We start from the raw sequence: 15,802 nt of genomic DNA on the forward strand, positions 1-15,802 counted from the left end.
TTCATTGAGGTTACAATGGAAGCAGATGTGAGCACCTCAGAGACCTTCCCTGATTATATTCCTCCACAAACCACTGTACCGTATTACTTTATTTTATCTTCTTGAAATTCTTATTCATTGGCTTGTTTGCTGTCTCTTTGCATTAGATATATGTAAGCTTCTTGGCATAAACTTGACATTGGTAGTAGTAGGGAGTCTCCAGTGGCTCAAATAAAATGAAATTAGGTTGACAGGGCAGGACAAATTTTATTTGTGGAGAGTTAGATACGAGCATCAACCCTAAGAATTTGCATTCTGTCTTTGGTCTTCCCAGTAGACTAAATCCTACTAATTTTCCCAAGCCAGCTCTGACGTTTTTAACTTTTTTCTTTTTTTCTGCTTTTGAAAGTGCCTATCACAAATCTTTTTTTTTTTTGTAAGATGGAGTCTTGCTGTGTCAACCCAGGCTGGAGTGCAGTGGTGGGATCTTGGCTCACTGCAACCTCCGCCGCATGGGTTCAAGCGATTCTCTTGCCTCAGCCTCCCGAGTAGCTGGGATTACAGGCGTGTGCCACCACACCCAGCTAATTTTTTTGTATTTTTAGTAGAGACTGGGTTTCACCATGCTGGTCAGGCTGGTCTTAAACTCCTGACCTCAAATTATCCATCTACCTCGGCCTTCCAAAGTGCTGGGATTATAGGCGTGAGACACCATGCCTGGCTGCCTATCGTAAAACATGAAAATGTTAAACAGTGGTTCTCAACCGAGGGCATTTTGTTCCTCACGTGACATTTGGCAGCACTGGGAGACATTTTTGTTTGCCACAACTGGAGGGAGCAACTGGAGGGAGCTACTAGCATGTAGTGGGTGGAGGCCAGACGTGCTGCTAAACATCCTGTAGTACACAGAATAGCCCCTTACAGCAGAGAACTGTCTGGACCGGAAGGTCAGTAGCACCAAGGTTGAGAAACCTGTGCTAAAGAAGGGTGCCATGTAGAAAGTGAATGTCCCGGCCGGGCGCGGTGGCTCAAGCCTGTAATCCCAGCACTTTGGGAGGCCGAGACGGGCGGATCACGAGGTCAGGAGATCAAGACCATCCTGGCTAACACGGTGAAACCCCGTCTCTACTAAAAATACAAAAAACTAGCCGGGCGAGGTGGCGGGCGCCTGTAGTCCCAGCTACTCGGGAGGCTGAGGCAGGAGAATGGCGTGAACCCGGGAGGCGGAGCTTGCAGTGAGCTGAGATCCGGCCACTGCACTCCAGTCTGGGCGACAGAGCGAGACTCCGTCTCAAAAAAAAAAAAAAAAGAAAGTGAATGTCCCTTGTGAAGCAATCTCTGAGTTGTTTCTCCATTTAAATCTTTATTAATTTATTAAATGGAGTATATATTCACAATACAAAATTTGAAAGGTATAAATGGCATTTGAAGTTTCCCTCTCACACGGTGTTCCTCCTCAGGGACAACCGGTATTACTGATTTCCTGTGTATTTCTAGAGACAGTAATTATTCCATGATTACCCTAGCCCTCAGTGGATGTCCTCAACTCTGAAATCAGAATGCACTAAGACCTAAACCAAATTTGTTAGTACTGGTTTGTGTTATGAGGCATTTTGCTCTTATTATCATTTTTTTTATTATACTTTAAGTTCTGGGATTGCTTTTATTATTATTTCCCTAAACAACAAATGTCCTGATGATGTTCACTACGTCCAGTACTCTTTCTGTGTTATCTGTAGCTGAGCAAGGTTCCAAACGTAATAATAGCTAGTGGTATTGGGCATTATTTTGTACCAGGCACTGAGTTCTAAGTGCGTCACATATCTTAACTTATTTGAAATTCATAACAGCCTTATAAGGCAAATTTTGTTATTATCCCAATTACGTAAATGAGAAAACTGAGGCAGAAAAATAATTTGCCCAAGGTTGGGGTAGAGCCGGGATTTCATTCTCCCTCACTAGCCTCACTATTCTCTGCCAGAATGATTTGTATCAGCAGCATGGGACTCCCTTTTAGCGTTTTGAGAAGAAGAATGATGTAACCATAATAAGGAGGAAAATTTATTTTTGTGAGATTGACGGTGTAGGAGGGAGTGATGAACATGAGTTGATGTTCAGAGCCCCTTGGATGAAAAATACCAGTCTTTGGACATGTTGAATCCAAAGGTTATTAAGAAGGTCAGGACTGGCCAGGTGCAGTGGCTCATACCTATAATCCTAGCACTTTGGGAGGCTGAGGTGGGTGGATTGCCTGAGGTTAGGAGATCAAGACCAGCCTGGCCGATATGGTGAAACCCCATCTCTACTAAAAATACAAAAATTAGTTGAGCATGGTGGCGTGCGCCTGTGGTCCCAGCTACTCGGGAGGCTGAGGCAAGAGAATCACTTGAACCCGGTAGGTGGCGGTTACAGTGAGCCAAGATCGTGCTGCTACACTCCAGCCTGGGCAACAAGGGAGACTCCATCAAAAAAAAAAAAAAAAAAAAGATGGTCAGGACATTCATACCAGGATGTTCAACAGCTCATCCTGAGAGGCAGTAGCTGCGACTGGCTGCACTCCCCTCTCCTGTCACATGTTCACACTGGGTGCTTGGGATACCTGTGATGGTGGGGGGGGACATTATTCCAGCTATACAGAATGCCATTTTTTCTTTACTCTCAAATCAGGCCACTGTAGTTCTTCGTTTAATTTGCACAGGTTAAATTAAAATTTAGTATGAATTCATTATTTTACAAATTTCAAAGAAAAACTGAATTTATTAAGTATTTGAAATGTTAAGAGAGGCCTGGAACTGAGAACAGAGAGTCAAAACTGTAACTTAGTACAATACTGTATGAACTAATAAAAATATGAGGGATAAAAGAAAATTATAGTTTCTATGAAATGCTTAAGTTGAGGCCGGGCATGGTGGCTCATGCCTGTAATCCCAGCACTTTAGGAGGCTGAGGCGGGCAGATAATTTGAGGTCAGGAGTTCAAGACTAGCCTGGCCGACATAGTGAAACCCTGTCTTTACTAAAAATACAAAAATTAGCCAGGGGTGATGGCACACGCCTGTAGTCCCAGCTGCTCGGGAGGCTGAGGCAGGAGAATCGCTTGAGCCCAAGAGGCGGGGGTTTGCAGTGAGCTGAGATTGCGCCAGTGCACTCCAGGCTGGGTGACAGAACAAGACTCTGTCTCAAAACAAAATTAAAAAAAAATGTTTAGGTTGCTGGGCACAGTGGCTCATGCCTGTAATCCCAGCACTTTGGGAGGCTGAGGCAGGCGAATCGCTTGAGCCCGGGAGTTCGAGACCAGCCTGGGCAACATGGCAAAACCCCGTCTCTACAAAAAAATACAAAAATTAGCTGGGTATGGTGGCACACACCTCTAGTCCAAGTTACTTGGGAGGCTGAGGTGGGAGGATTGCTTGAGCCCAGCACGTGGAGGTTTCAGTGATCTGCGATTGCACCACTGCACTCCAGGCTAGGCAACAGAGGAAGACTGGGTCTCAAAACAAAAAAACAAACAATTTCAAACAATTTAAGTTGATTACTGTGAAACAAAGATAAGTCCTTTAAAACCAAAACCACAATATCAATGATTCTTTTATTTTCTAAAATGTTATTTACCTTGATTTTGTCTTGTTTTACAGTTTAAATTTTAGAAAATAGCTGTATCATTTCACTTTCCAGTATTAAAATAGCTTTTCCTGGTACTAGTCTCCGATTCCTTCTTGTTTCCTTTTAGATATTTCTGTTTAATGATCAATAACTAAAGTATGTGCATTCTTTTCTTTTTTTTTCAAACTGTTCTATTTTTTCCTTTGTAGGTATTTCAGACTTAGGTGAGTGTACATTTCACATTTAAAGTCTTTTGTTTTGGATATTAAAAGACTAAAGTCTTTTTGTTGTGCCTATGATTTCTTACACAAAGCCATCTAAATAGATATAAAGTAGAATTATGTCACATGATAAATCTGAATTGGATATTTTTGGCATCCGAATGCTCTCAAGAACGAAAATGTTTCATCAAGTGATTGGAATCTATCTTATAGATGTGAAGTGTGTGTGCGTGTATGTGTTTGCACGTGCCCGGGTGTAATATGGATTGTAACTGATTACTTTGGAGAATTTCAAACATTAAAAAGTAAGAAGAAAACTAAGGAACTTCCAGGACCCATCACTCAGTTTTGTAGCCATCAGCATATGACCAGTTTCGTCTCATCTATTCCCACTCCTCCTCAGCTTATATAGAAGCAGACTCAAATATCATACTCTTTCACTTGTAAATACTGTGAGTATGTAAATACTGTGAGTATGTTTCAAAAACATCACCATACTATTATCACACCCAAAACTTCTTAATAATTCCCTAGTCACCAAATGTCCATTCAGTGTTGGTATATCCCCTATTGTTTCATAGAATGAGTTTTTACAGTTTTTTATTCGAATTGATACCCATAAGATATTCCACGTGTTGAGTTTAGTCAGTATATCTCTTGCCCCTTTTTGTTTTTTGCTTTTCAATGTATTTATTAAGAAATTGAGTCATTAGTCTTATAGATTTTCCTACATTCTATATTTTGCTGTTGGAGCCATAATTCTTCACTTCATCTTAGCCAAAAGACTAAGAAGAGATGGAGTCATAATTCTTTTTTTTTCTTTTTTTTTTTTTTTTTTGAGACAAGGTCTTGCTCTGTCACCAGGCTGGAGTGCAGTGGCACAATTTCAGTTCACTGCAATCTCTGCCTCCTGGATTCAAGCAATTCTTGTGCCTCAGCCTCCTGAGTAGCTGTGATTACAAGCATGTTCCCCCACGCCTGGCTAATTTTTGTATTTTTAGTAGAGTCAGAGTTTTACCATGATGGCCAGGCTGGTCTCAAACTCTTGGCCTATGGTGATCCAGCCATCTCGGCCTCTTAAAGTGCTGGGATTATCGGCATCAGCCACTGCATCTGGCCAGTGGAGCCATAATTCTCTCCCTCTTTTTCTTTTTTTTTTTTTTTTGAGATGGAATCTTGCTGTTTCCCAGGCTGGAGTACACTGGCGTGATTTCGGCTTGCTGCAACCTCTGTCTCCTGGGTTCAAGCAATTCTCCTACCTCAGCCTCCTGAGTAGCTGTGATTACAGGTGCTGGCCATCATGCCCAGCTAAGTTTTGCATTTTTAGTAGAGACGGGGTTTCACCAGGTTGGCCAGGCTGGTCTCGAGCTCCTGACCTCAGGTCATCTGCCCACCTCAGTTCAGCCTCCCAAAGTGCTGGGGTTATGGGCATGAGCCACCGTGCCTGGCTGGAACCATAATTCTTAATCTGTGTATGTGTTGGTACATTTTTGGATTGAGATTTAAAAGAAACACAAACATTGGTTTCAGCCTGGATGAGAATCTTTGGGCATATTTTAAAAAGCTTTGCAGTGGTTCTGATGGACAGCTCTGGTTGCTCTGTTCGGGTTTAATCTATATCATATGTGTTTAAGAAAAGTAAAAAAACTTAAGGAAAAGTCTGAGAGAATTTGAATTTGATTTTTAGTTTTAGCAGAAAAGAATCTTCAATTGGATGCCTGTTGTAACTAATCATAGTTATGGCTGAAAGAAAATATAGAAGTGATTGTATATGCAAGGTTTTTCTTTAAAGTCAAAGTAACAGTAAAGTAGAAAGTCTATAATTAGTTCAGATTAAAAGAGGGTTCCTGGAAAACAACTGATTATCTGAAGGGTACCTGAATTTTGCCAGGGGCTGAAAATATCTTATTGGGCACTAGCCAATTTCTGATTGAACTGGGGAATCTAAATCTCTTTTCATGTTAGCTAAGTTTTACGTTTGTTTACTGCTCTTAAATTATAGTCAGTTGATGCAGATTACCTTGTAATGAGGTATAATTTCAGTGACATCATTAGAATTTTAACGTGTTCTTTTGCTTAGCTGACAAGCTCTCTACTGATGATCTGAACTCCCTGATTGCTCATGCACATCGTCGAATCGATCAGCTGAACAGAGAGCTGGCAGAACAGAAGGCCACTGAAAAGCAGCACATCACGTTAGCCTTGGAGAAACAAAAGCTGGAAGAAAAGCGGGCATTTGACTCTGCAGTAGCAAAAGCATTAGAACATCACAGAAGTGAAATACAGGCTGAACAGGACAGAAAGGTAAAAGAAGTGAGAATTGTTGCCTAACATTTTAAAGTGACTCTAACTTGATTGTTTACTTCTAGAAATAATACTGGCTCAGCCGGGTGCAGTGGTTCATGCTTGTAATCCCAGCACTTTGGGAGGCCGAGGTGGGTGGATCACTTGTGGTCAGGAGTTTGAGACTGGCCTGGCCAATATGGTGAAACCCCTGTCTCTTCTAAAAATAGCAAAATTAGCTGGGCGTGGTGGCTCGCACCTGTAATCCCAGCTACTCGAAAATCTGAGGCAGGAGAACCATTTGAACTAGGGAGGTGGAGGTTGCAGTGAGCTGAGATTGTGCCACTGACTCCAGCTTGAGCGATGGAGCAAGATTGTTTCAAAAAAAAAGAAAGAAAGAAAAAAAATACAGTCATTGGCTTTAGGATATTGAATATAAGTCATGCTAACTGACCTTTAGAGTGGAGCTTAGGTCCTCATTCTCCTCATGAGAACTTCTAGGAAAGGAGTGATCAAGCAGAGTTCCTTTATGTTGAGCAGATACAGAAGTGTAAGAAGGTAATAAGCTACTGGTATCCAGGATTATCTAGCTCATCTTTCCAGTGGAGCTGGGCCTCTGTCCCTTAAAGCAGTGCTGAGTGAATCTTTGTTGGAGTCTGAGTGTATTTTTCCCTGCTAGTGTTGTTAAGTGGTTGGTGGTTAAAAATCAGGTGAAACACCTTCTTTAGCCCTCTCTCTGGGCACATCATTTATTAAATGGGTGTCCACAGGCTGATTTGGGAACCTAACTGCTCATCCCACCTTTGCGTCTTCTTAGCAGCACTATTGGCCACTCCATCCTTCTTGAAACTATTTCTTCCCTAGGCTCCCTGACGCCGTACTCTTCTGGCCTTTCTCCTGCCTTGCTGGCCACTCCTTAACCTCCTATTCTGCTCAGCCTCTCAAATAGTGGCATGCCTGGCATTAGTTCTGAAACCTTTTCTCCATCTAAACTGTCTCTAAGTGTTCTTGTTGAGTCCCGTGGCTTGGAAGTTTAAATACCATCTATACCTGATAAATTTCTATCTCCAGCTCTGACGTCTGCCTTGGCTTCAGGTTCCTATCCAGCAGCCTACCTGGTATCTCCAGTTGGATTTTCAGTAGTCATTTCATGCTTATCATGTTCCAAACAGATTTCTTTATTCTCTCCAACTTGTCTTCCAGCTCTTCAGCTTTTTTCTCTCTAAATAAACAGAGTTGAACAAACTACTCAGTTATTTAAGCCCAAATCATGCTTCGTTGTTCCTCCATCAATTCATATTCAGTCGCCCCACAGATCCTACCAGTTCTGCATCCAACATAAATCCCAAATCTGTCCACTCTGTTACTACCACCTTAGCCCAAACTGTCATCTTAATAGCTTCCACTATTTTTTTTTTTTTTTTTTTTTGGAGACAGAGTCTGTCTTTGTGGCCCAGGGTAGAGTGCTGTAGTGCAATCTTGGCTCATTGTGACTTCTGCCTCCCAGGTTCAAGCGATTCTCGTGCCTCTCAGACTCCTGAGTAGCTAGACTTACAGACGCATGCTACCACACGTGGCTAATTTTTGTATTTTTAGTAGAGACGGGCTTTTGCCATGTTGGCCAGGCTGGTCTCGAACTCCTGACCTCAAGTGATCCACCTGCCTCGGCCTCCCACGGCGCCAGGATTACAGGCATGAGGCACCATGCACGGCCTACCCCAAGGAATTTAAACACCAAAGTGCTGGGATTACAGGTGTGAGCCACCATGCCCAGCCAATTTCCCCTTTCTTCATACCCTTCTTTCTGTGTCTGTTTACGCAGGCGAATAAAACATAGTCAAATCAGACACGAACTACACTGCTGGAAATCCTCCATGGACTACCCATTTCATTTAATATAATTCCAAATTCTTAACCAAAACCCAAAAGGCTTCTTGAGCGCTGCATGCCATGAGCCGTTTCACTGCTTCAGGCACCCTGGTATTTTTTGTCTGTACTTTGACTGTATCTTTCATCTTGGGACCTTTATGTTTTCTCTGCCTGGTACATTGTTTTGTCTTCTCTGTTTAAACCTTGAGCTGTAAGCTTAAGTTTTAAGCCTAAATGTCACCTTCTTAGCAAGACTGAGATTTCCTATCCCTTCAGTCCAAAGTAGAGCCTCTGTATTACTTTCTGTTATGTTGCCCTGTTTATTTTAAATGTAAGGTGGGGGAAAAGGAGGTTGAAGGGGTGTTGATGCTTCACAACAGGTCCTTGCCTGCTCAAAGTCATACGTAGAAATATGTGTCACAATCTGACATGTCTGTTTTGTTTACTTGTTTACTGTCTGCTGCCTCCATTGAGATACACACTGTGTGAGAGCAAGAAGTTCGTCTGCCCTAAGCACCATCGGATCCATACAGATAGTAGGCACTGCCTAGAACACAGGGCTGGCGCTTCATAAATACTTACGCACTGACTGAATGGATTCATTGATTATTATATTGTTTCTGAGAAAAAATAAGTTCTGAATTTCAGGTAATCAGTGTTAAGTAATTGTAAAGTGACTTAACGGCTATTTGTTAGGCAAGGTATATTTTTTGTTTTATTTGACCCATGTTGAATTTAAATTCATTTAAAAATAAGCAGTTTTCTTTGTTTAGAAGAAACTGTGTTCAATAACTCCCAGATACTTACTTATTTTCTTAATGATTCTTCCAAGTAGGTATTATTACTCACAGATGAGAAAGCGGAGATTTGAGAAGATAAATCATTTCCCCAAGGTCACACAGATGATTGTGGTAAAGCTACACTTGATCCCAAGTATATAGTTACTTTTCTTCATATCCTGGATTTAGTTATTTCTCAGAGGAGCATGTGATTCAGGAAATGAGTGTTTTATATGAGAAGCAGCCTGGTGATGTGGAAAAAACCACAAATTTGGGGGTGATAGAGACCTTTGTTTGAAATCTGTTTTTTGCCACAGCTGTGTGATCTTGTTTGAGTCACCTTCCAGGGTTTAGCTTTCTGTTTCATATAAGAAGTAGAAGTGTACACATGCCCAGCACATTAGAGGGGTTCAGGATATGGAAGCCGCTGTTGTCATGGTTGATAGTGGGCTTTCTGTTTTCCTAAAAGTATATGTGGAGAATTGGAAACTAATAATTATTATGTTTGGTTTCACAGATAGAGGAAGTCAGAGATGCCATGGAGAATGAAATGAGAACCCAGCTTCGCCGACAGGCAGCTGCCCACACTGATCACTTGCGTGATGTCCTTAGGGTACAAGAACAGGAACTGAAGTCTGAATTTGAGCAGGTGAGGACCTGGACTCCCTTTAGCCCTACTCCCCTCTTCCTGACAGGATTAACAGACTCTCCTTTCCTTTTAATGTACTCTAAGGATGTCAAAGAATTGGAAATCTCCTTGTATGTCTACAAAACTGCTTCTTTTTACATAATGGTGTACCTGTGTGTTCATGATCAGATGTGTTTTTAAAATATATATTCTAGTCATTTGGAATCTTCAGAGCTTTAAGGAGAGTTGGTAAAGGGGATTTCAGGAATGCAGACGGTAATATTTGACATGTGCATCTTCCTCCTATAGATGGCGTGGTAGTGCTTAGATTTTTGTAACTGAGGTAATTTCCCAGAGATGTTAGGTTTTGAAATCCCAGTAAATTATAAAGATGCCCATAATTATAATTTCTGTTCAAGAAATCATTTACAGTAATATTAACTTGTTACTTTGTCTTGCAAGAAGATATTGAGGTTTTCTAAGTAAAATCTTCCAGAGAATCGCAATGTATGTCAATATGAAAAGGTATTTTAAATTCTATTTGATGGATATTTTTCTGAGAAAAATTAATGGATAAGCTCTTAAATACATGTTATTGGAATAGAATTTAATTATTACGTTTAGGTTTGCAGTACAGCTACTTTACTTTCTAAGGCTGACAATTTGTGGCTGAGCACAGTGGCTCACACCTATAATCCCAGCAATTTGGGAGGCTGAGGCAGGTGGATTGCTTGAGGCCAAGAGTTCGAGACCAGCCTGACCAACATGGCGAAACCCTGTTTCTATTAAAAATAGAAAAATTAGCTGGGCATGGTGGTGCATGCCTGTAATCCCAGCTGCTCTGGAGACTGAGACATGAGAATCGTTTGAATCTGGGAGGTGGAGGTTGCAGTGAGCTGAGGTTGTGCCACTGCGCTCCAGCCTGGGTGACAGAGCAAGATGCTGTCTCAAAAATAAAATACAGTTGGCAGTTTGTTTCTGACTTTAACAGCCTTCTCTCTTCTCTTGGTATGCTTCCTCTAATATTAGGTTCCATCCGTACATTTGTAAAGAATTATATACATCAGCTGGGCATGGTGGTTCATGCCTGTAATCCCAACTTTTTGGTAGGCCGAGGCGGGTGGATCACGAGGTCAAGAGATCGAGACCATCCTGGCCAACATGGTGAAACCCGTCTCTACTGAAAATACAAAAATTAGCTGGGCATGGTGGCACGTGCCTGTAATCCCAGCTACTTGGAAGGCTGAGGCAGCAGAATCACTTGAACCCCGGAGGTGGAGGTTGCAGCGAGTCGAGATTGCACCACTGCACTCCAGCCTGGCAATAGAGCAAGATTCTGTCTCAAAAAAAAAAAAGAAAAGAAAAAAAATATATATATGCATCAAATATGAGTCAGACATTTTTGAAACTTTCTTTACACAAAATGTAGGAATTTCGTGACAACCATAAGGCCCTCTTTGCTTCAGCAAGTAGTTGCTGGAAGATTACACAGTTACGTGACATGCATTGAGTATCACTTTTTTCTGGAACTATTTTTGTTTTATTTCAGAACCTGTCTGAGAAACTCTCTGAACAAGAATTACAGTTTCGTCGTCTCAGTCAAGAGCAAGTTGACAACTTTACTCTGGATATAAACACTGCCTATGCCAGACTCAGAGGAATCGAACAGGCTGTTCAGAGTAAGCATAAGCTATGTTATCTTACAGATAATTTCCCTCAGCATAATTTATTAAAATAATTTTATAGGGAAAATGGGGTACATGTATTGACATCAGGACATAAAAATACTAATCACTCTACTTAATTGCAGTTTTTGCCATTAAAAGTAATGGCAAAATCTATATAACTAGAAATTTTATACCTTGTATGACAAACACAAAATCACCATTTACAAGGCTATTTACCCAGTACCCTTTGGCCATGTCTCATGTGCCTGGGTGGTAAGGGCTAGGGGTCAGTGTGGTCCCATGCTTGCCTTCTGCAGGCCTGGTGGGTTATCTGGAGGAAATGATTTGCCAAGTCCAACTACCAAATGGACAGTATTTATGCTGAGGCCTCCATGTGCCACATTGAAAGAGAAATGTCCTGACAATGAGGGTGTTAATAAAATGGGTTTTTTAGGATGTTGTGGAATCTTTTTTTGTCACATAACAATAAAAATAAATTCCATACTCATGGAATTTCAAGATCCAGTAGTCTGTTAAGTTCATTTGAAGTCTCCCATTTCTTTTTTTTTTTTCTTTTTTTTTTTGAGACAGTCTTGCTCTGTTGCCCAGGGTAGAGTGCAGTGGCGTGATCTCGACTCACTGCAGCCTCAGCCTCCTGAGTAGCTGGGGATACAGGTGCGTGCCACCACACCTGGCAAGGTTTTGTACCTTTTTTTTTTTTTTTTTTTTTGAGACGGAGTCTCACTCTGTTGCCCCGGCTGGAGTGTAGTGGCCGGATCTCAGTTCACTGCAAGCTCCGCCTCCTGGGTTTACGCCATTCTCCTGCCTCAGCCTCCCGAGTAGCTGGGACTACAGGCACCTGCCACCTCACCCAGCTAATTTTTTGTTTTAGTAGAGATGGGGTTTCACCATGTTAGCCAGGATGGTCTCGATCTCCTGACCTCGTGATCTGCCCGTCTTGGCCTCCCAAAATGTTGGGACTACAGGCTTGAGCCACCGCGCCCAGCCAAGTTTTGTATTTTTAGTAGACTTGGGGTTTCACCATCTTGGCCAGGCTAGTCCTGAACTCCTGACCACAAGTGATCCACCCACCTTGGCCTCCCAAAGTGCTGGGATTACAGGCGTGAGCCGTTGTGCCTGGCCCTGAAATCTCATTTCTTTTGCAGAAAATTTCTGATGGCCTTAGCATAAGTCTTAGCATAATTTAAATAGTATGTTTCTTTCTCAACTATTAAAGGTAAAAATATGTGGATTAGATAGCATGCAGATGTGAATGACTTCTGTGTACTCTTTGACCTAGCATTGTCCTGGGTGTCACAGGAAGAGGGAAGGGAGACTTAGTTGTGCTTGTGCATGTATATCCTCCCTGTTTTCTCCATGACTTTAGTGAAAACAAGTCCCCATAAAATCATGTCATGCCTTATTGCCTGATTGATATGAAGAGGCCAGCTAGGAAAATACACCAGAAATAAGTGGTGGGGGTGGGGTTGTAAGAAACTCTTTCTGGCCTCATCTTCCACATGTGTAGACGTAGCTTGTTGAATGTGCATCAGTTTTGTGGATGTATGTCATCAGATGGAGAGAAAAATGTTTGGCTTTGCCTTTTTTTCTTTGTAGGTCATGCAGTTGCTGAAGAGGAAGCTAGAAAAGCCCACCAACTCTGGCTTTCAGTGGAGGCGTTAAAGTACAGCATGAAGACCTCATCTGCAGAAACACCTACTATCCCGCTGGGTAGTGCAGTTGAGGCCATCAAAGCCAACTGTTCTGATAACGAATTTACCCAAGCTTTAACCGCAGCTATCCCTCCAGAGTCCCTGACCCGTGGGGTGTACAGTGAAGAGACCCTTAGAGCCCGTTTCTATGCTGTTCAAAAACTGGCCCGAAGGGTAGCAATGATTGATGAAACCAGAAATAGCTTGTACCAGTACTTCCTCTCCTACCTACAGTCCCTGCTCCTATTCCCGCCTCAGCAACTGAAGCCGCCCCCGGAGCTCTGCCCTGAGGATATAAACACATTTAAATTACTGTCATATGCTTCCTATTGCATTGAGCATGGTGATCTGGAGCTAGCAGCGAAGTTTGTCAATCAGCTGAAGGGGGAATCCAGACGAGTGGCACAGGACTGGCTGAAGGAAGCCCGAATGACCCTAGAAACGAAACAGATAGTGGAAATCCTGACAGCATATGCCAGCGCCGTAGGAATAGGAACCACTCAAGTGCAGCCAGAGTAAGGTCTAGGAAGATTTTCGTAAAGTCGTATTTCATGTCAAAGGAAATCAGCAGTGATAGATGAAGGGTTCGCAACAAGGGTCCCAGAATTGTCTAGAAATGAGCAGGTTTACAAGTACTGTTGTAAATGTTAACACCTGTTGCATTTATATTCTTTCCATTTGCTATCATGTCAGTGAACTCCAGGAGTGCTTTCTTTGCAACTTGTGTAACATTTTTCTGTTTTTTCAGGTTTTACTGATGAGGCTTGTGAGGCCAATCAAAATAATGTTTGTGATCTGTACTACTGTTGATTTTGCCCTTGGAGCAAACTGAATAAAGCAACAAGATGAAAACTGAGTATCTTATCCGTTTTCAAAAAGTGCATTTCTGGCCGGGTGCAGTGGCTTACACCTGTAATCCCAGCACTTTGGGAGGCTAAGGCGGGTGGATCACCTGAGGTTGGGAGTTCGAGATCAGCCTGACCAACATGGAGAAACCCGTCTCTACTAAAAATACACAATTAAGCCGGTGTGGTGGCGCATGCCTGTTGTAATCCCAGCTACTTGGGAGACTGAGGCAGAAGAATCGCTTGAACCCGGGAGGTGGAGGTTGCAGTGAGTCAAGATTGTGCCATCACACTCCAGCCTGGGCAACAAGAGCAAAACTCTCTCTCAAAAAAAAAAAAAAAAAAAAAAATTCTAGCTTGTTGTACGTACAGAAAATTTCCTGGAGAAACAACAACAGCAGAAGTAGGAACTTCTGGCACACACAGTTTCCAGGCTGTGAATTGCGTCACCAGAAGTCCACAGCCTGCTTTTTGGCTTTGAAGGTTTTGGTGAATTGATTCCTGCTGCTCAGTCTCAAAAGAGTAATATACAAGCCAAAGTGCCAATGTATCTGTAATTGGGGATATATCGTTCTAGTGACATTAAAATGTTGGTCTGCCCACAAGTTAATTCAGCGGCCCTGTATGGGTCACAGCTCCCAGTTCTAAAACACTGGTAACGGAGCTCAGTTCTTCCTAGTACCCAGGCTCTGAATCCCTTCAAAGTGGGGATGGGGAGCCTGAAATCTTAATGAAGAGATTAAATGGTTTTGTTGTGTATTTGATGTAGATTGCTGTAAAACCCAGAGAACTTTCTCAGTTCACCTTTCTAAAGATTAGTACAATTGTCATATTGCATAAGCACTAACAAATTCTTTTACTCCATGAAGACCACCATCTCTACATAAAAATATTGTCAACTTTCTTCAGAGTTACAACTTTTTGTTGGGGATTGTGTGTTTACAAAGAAATTGAGGAGGCACTTTTTTCTGAGCAACACATCTGCAATCACAAAGGGGACAGGTTCTGCATCTGTAGGTGTATGCCAGCCCCAGCATTTGGGTAATTACATTCTAGTGTCTGTATGGCACTGGCCTTGTCCTTTGCTTTGGGGATATATTGGTCCACCTTTGGCTTGTGTTAATGTTGTCAGTAGTCCTTGTATTCCCTCCTAAGTGGATTTATTTAATTCAGCAAAATACATCTAGTTTCTGATTGGAACACATGCTTTGTATTCCTTCCTGAGATTAATGCCCTTAATCTCAAAGGCAGAGGCACTCTGTGCACACCTACCTGGGGGATACTAAGTTTTTATTAGAAGATAATAGGACTGTTCTAAATTCAGTCTTCCCTTTTGGAATGGCACAAAATTGCAAAATACATTACTTGTAAAGCTAAACTTCCCTATTTGTCATAGTAGAAATGCTTATAATTTCTATTTTACTTGTATGAGATAATGTAAAATATTATAGATTATAAGAAAATCTAAGTTTATCTTGGAACCCCGAAATAACTTCCTTCAGATGATTATCTGTTTGAACTTAGAAGAAGCGATACTGAGTGGTTTATTTTTTATTATTATTTTTTGAGACAGAGTCTCGTTCTGTCGCCCGGGCTGGAGTGCAGTGGCGTGATCTCTGCTCACTGCAACCTCTGCCTCCCAGGTTCAAGCGATTCTCCTGCCTCAGCCTCCCGAGCAACTGGGATTACAGGTGGGATTACCACCACACCCAGCTAATTTTTTTGTGCTTTTAGTAGAGATGGGGTTTCACTGTGTTGGCCAGGCTGGTCTCAAACTCCCGACTTCATGATCTGCCCACCCTGGTATCCCAAAGGGCTGGGATTATAGGTGTGAGCCACCGCGCCCAGCCGAGTGGTTTATTTTAACCTGTAAATCAAAATAATGAAGACTAAAGGCTTCTGAATCTTAGTAGTTCCTTTACCAGCCAACACACCCACCTCCTTGATTGCTTATTAGGAACCAAGATGATACTGAAAAGGGGACCCTGCTTGGCCAGACCTTTATTTTCCTTTCTCGTGCTTAAAAATCTTCCTGAGATGTAACTATGTGCAAAAAGCAGCGGAGCCTCTTCTTGGGTTCTCAGTGCTACTTCAAGGAGATGGAGTCCCAAGGGCCAGGGTTATCTGGGAGGTGGATATAGCCCTGAGCCATTAGGGCAGGTCGGCTTCACTTCAACCTTTCATTTACACTGCAAGTGAAAAGTCACACGACTGCTA

General features: G+C 42.2%; 1 protein-coding gene across 9 annotated transcripts in view; it reads left to right on the top strand.

The window, feature by feature from the left end:
* Nucleotides 1–13,596, top strand: part of IMMT (inner membrane mitochondrial protein) — a 52,449-nt gene extending 38,853 nt beyond the window's left edge. For 8 of the 9 annotated variants that reach the window (XM_010382002.2, XM_010382003.2, XM_010382007.2 and 5 more), the window contains 5 exons: nt 3,791–3,805; nt 5,883–6,106; nt 9,251–9,382; nt 10,911–11,040; nt 12,646–13,596. In XM_010382002.2, the coding sequence (XP_010380304.1) occupies nt 3,791–3,805; nt 5,883–6,106; nt 9,251–9,382; nt 10,911–11,040; nt 12,646–13,259 (1,115 nt within the window). In that variant the 3' untranslated portion in view covers nt 13,260–13,596. The remainder of the gene's footprint in view (nt 1–3,790; nt 3,806–5,882; nt 6,107–9,250; nt 9,383–10,910; nt 11,041–12,645) is intronic. The other variant, XM_030920881.1, reaches the window with a different exon arrangement.
* The last annotated feature ends 2,206 nt before the right edge of the window (nt 13,597–15,802 follow it).

This window comes from Rhinopithecus roxellana, chromosome 17 (genome assembly GCF_007565055.1).
Source record: "Rhinopithecus roxellana isolate Shanxi Qingling chromosome 17, ASM756505v1, whole genome shotgun sequence".
NCBI lineage: Eukaryota > Metazoa > Chordata > Mammalia > Primates > Cercopithecidae > Rhinopithecus > Rhinopithecus roxellana.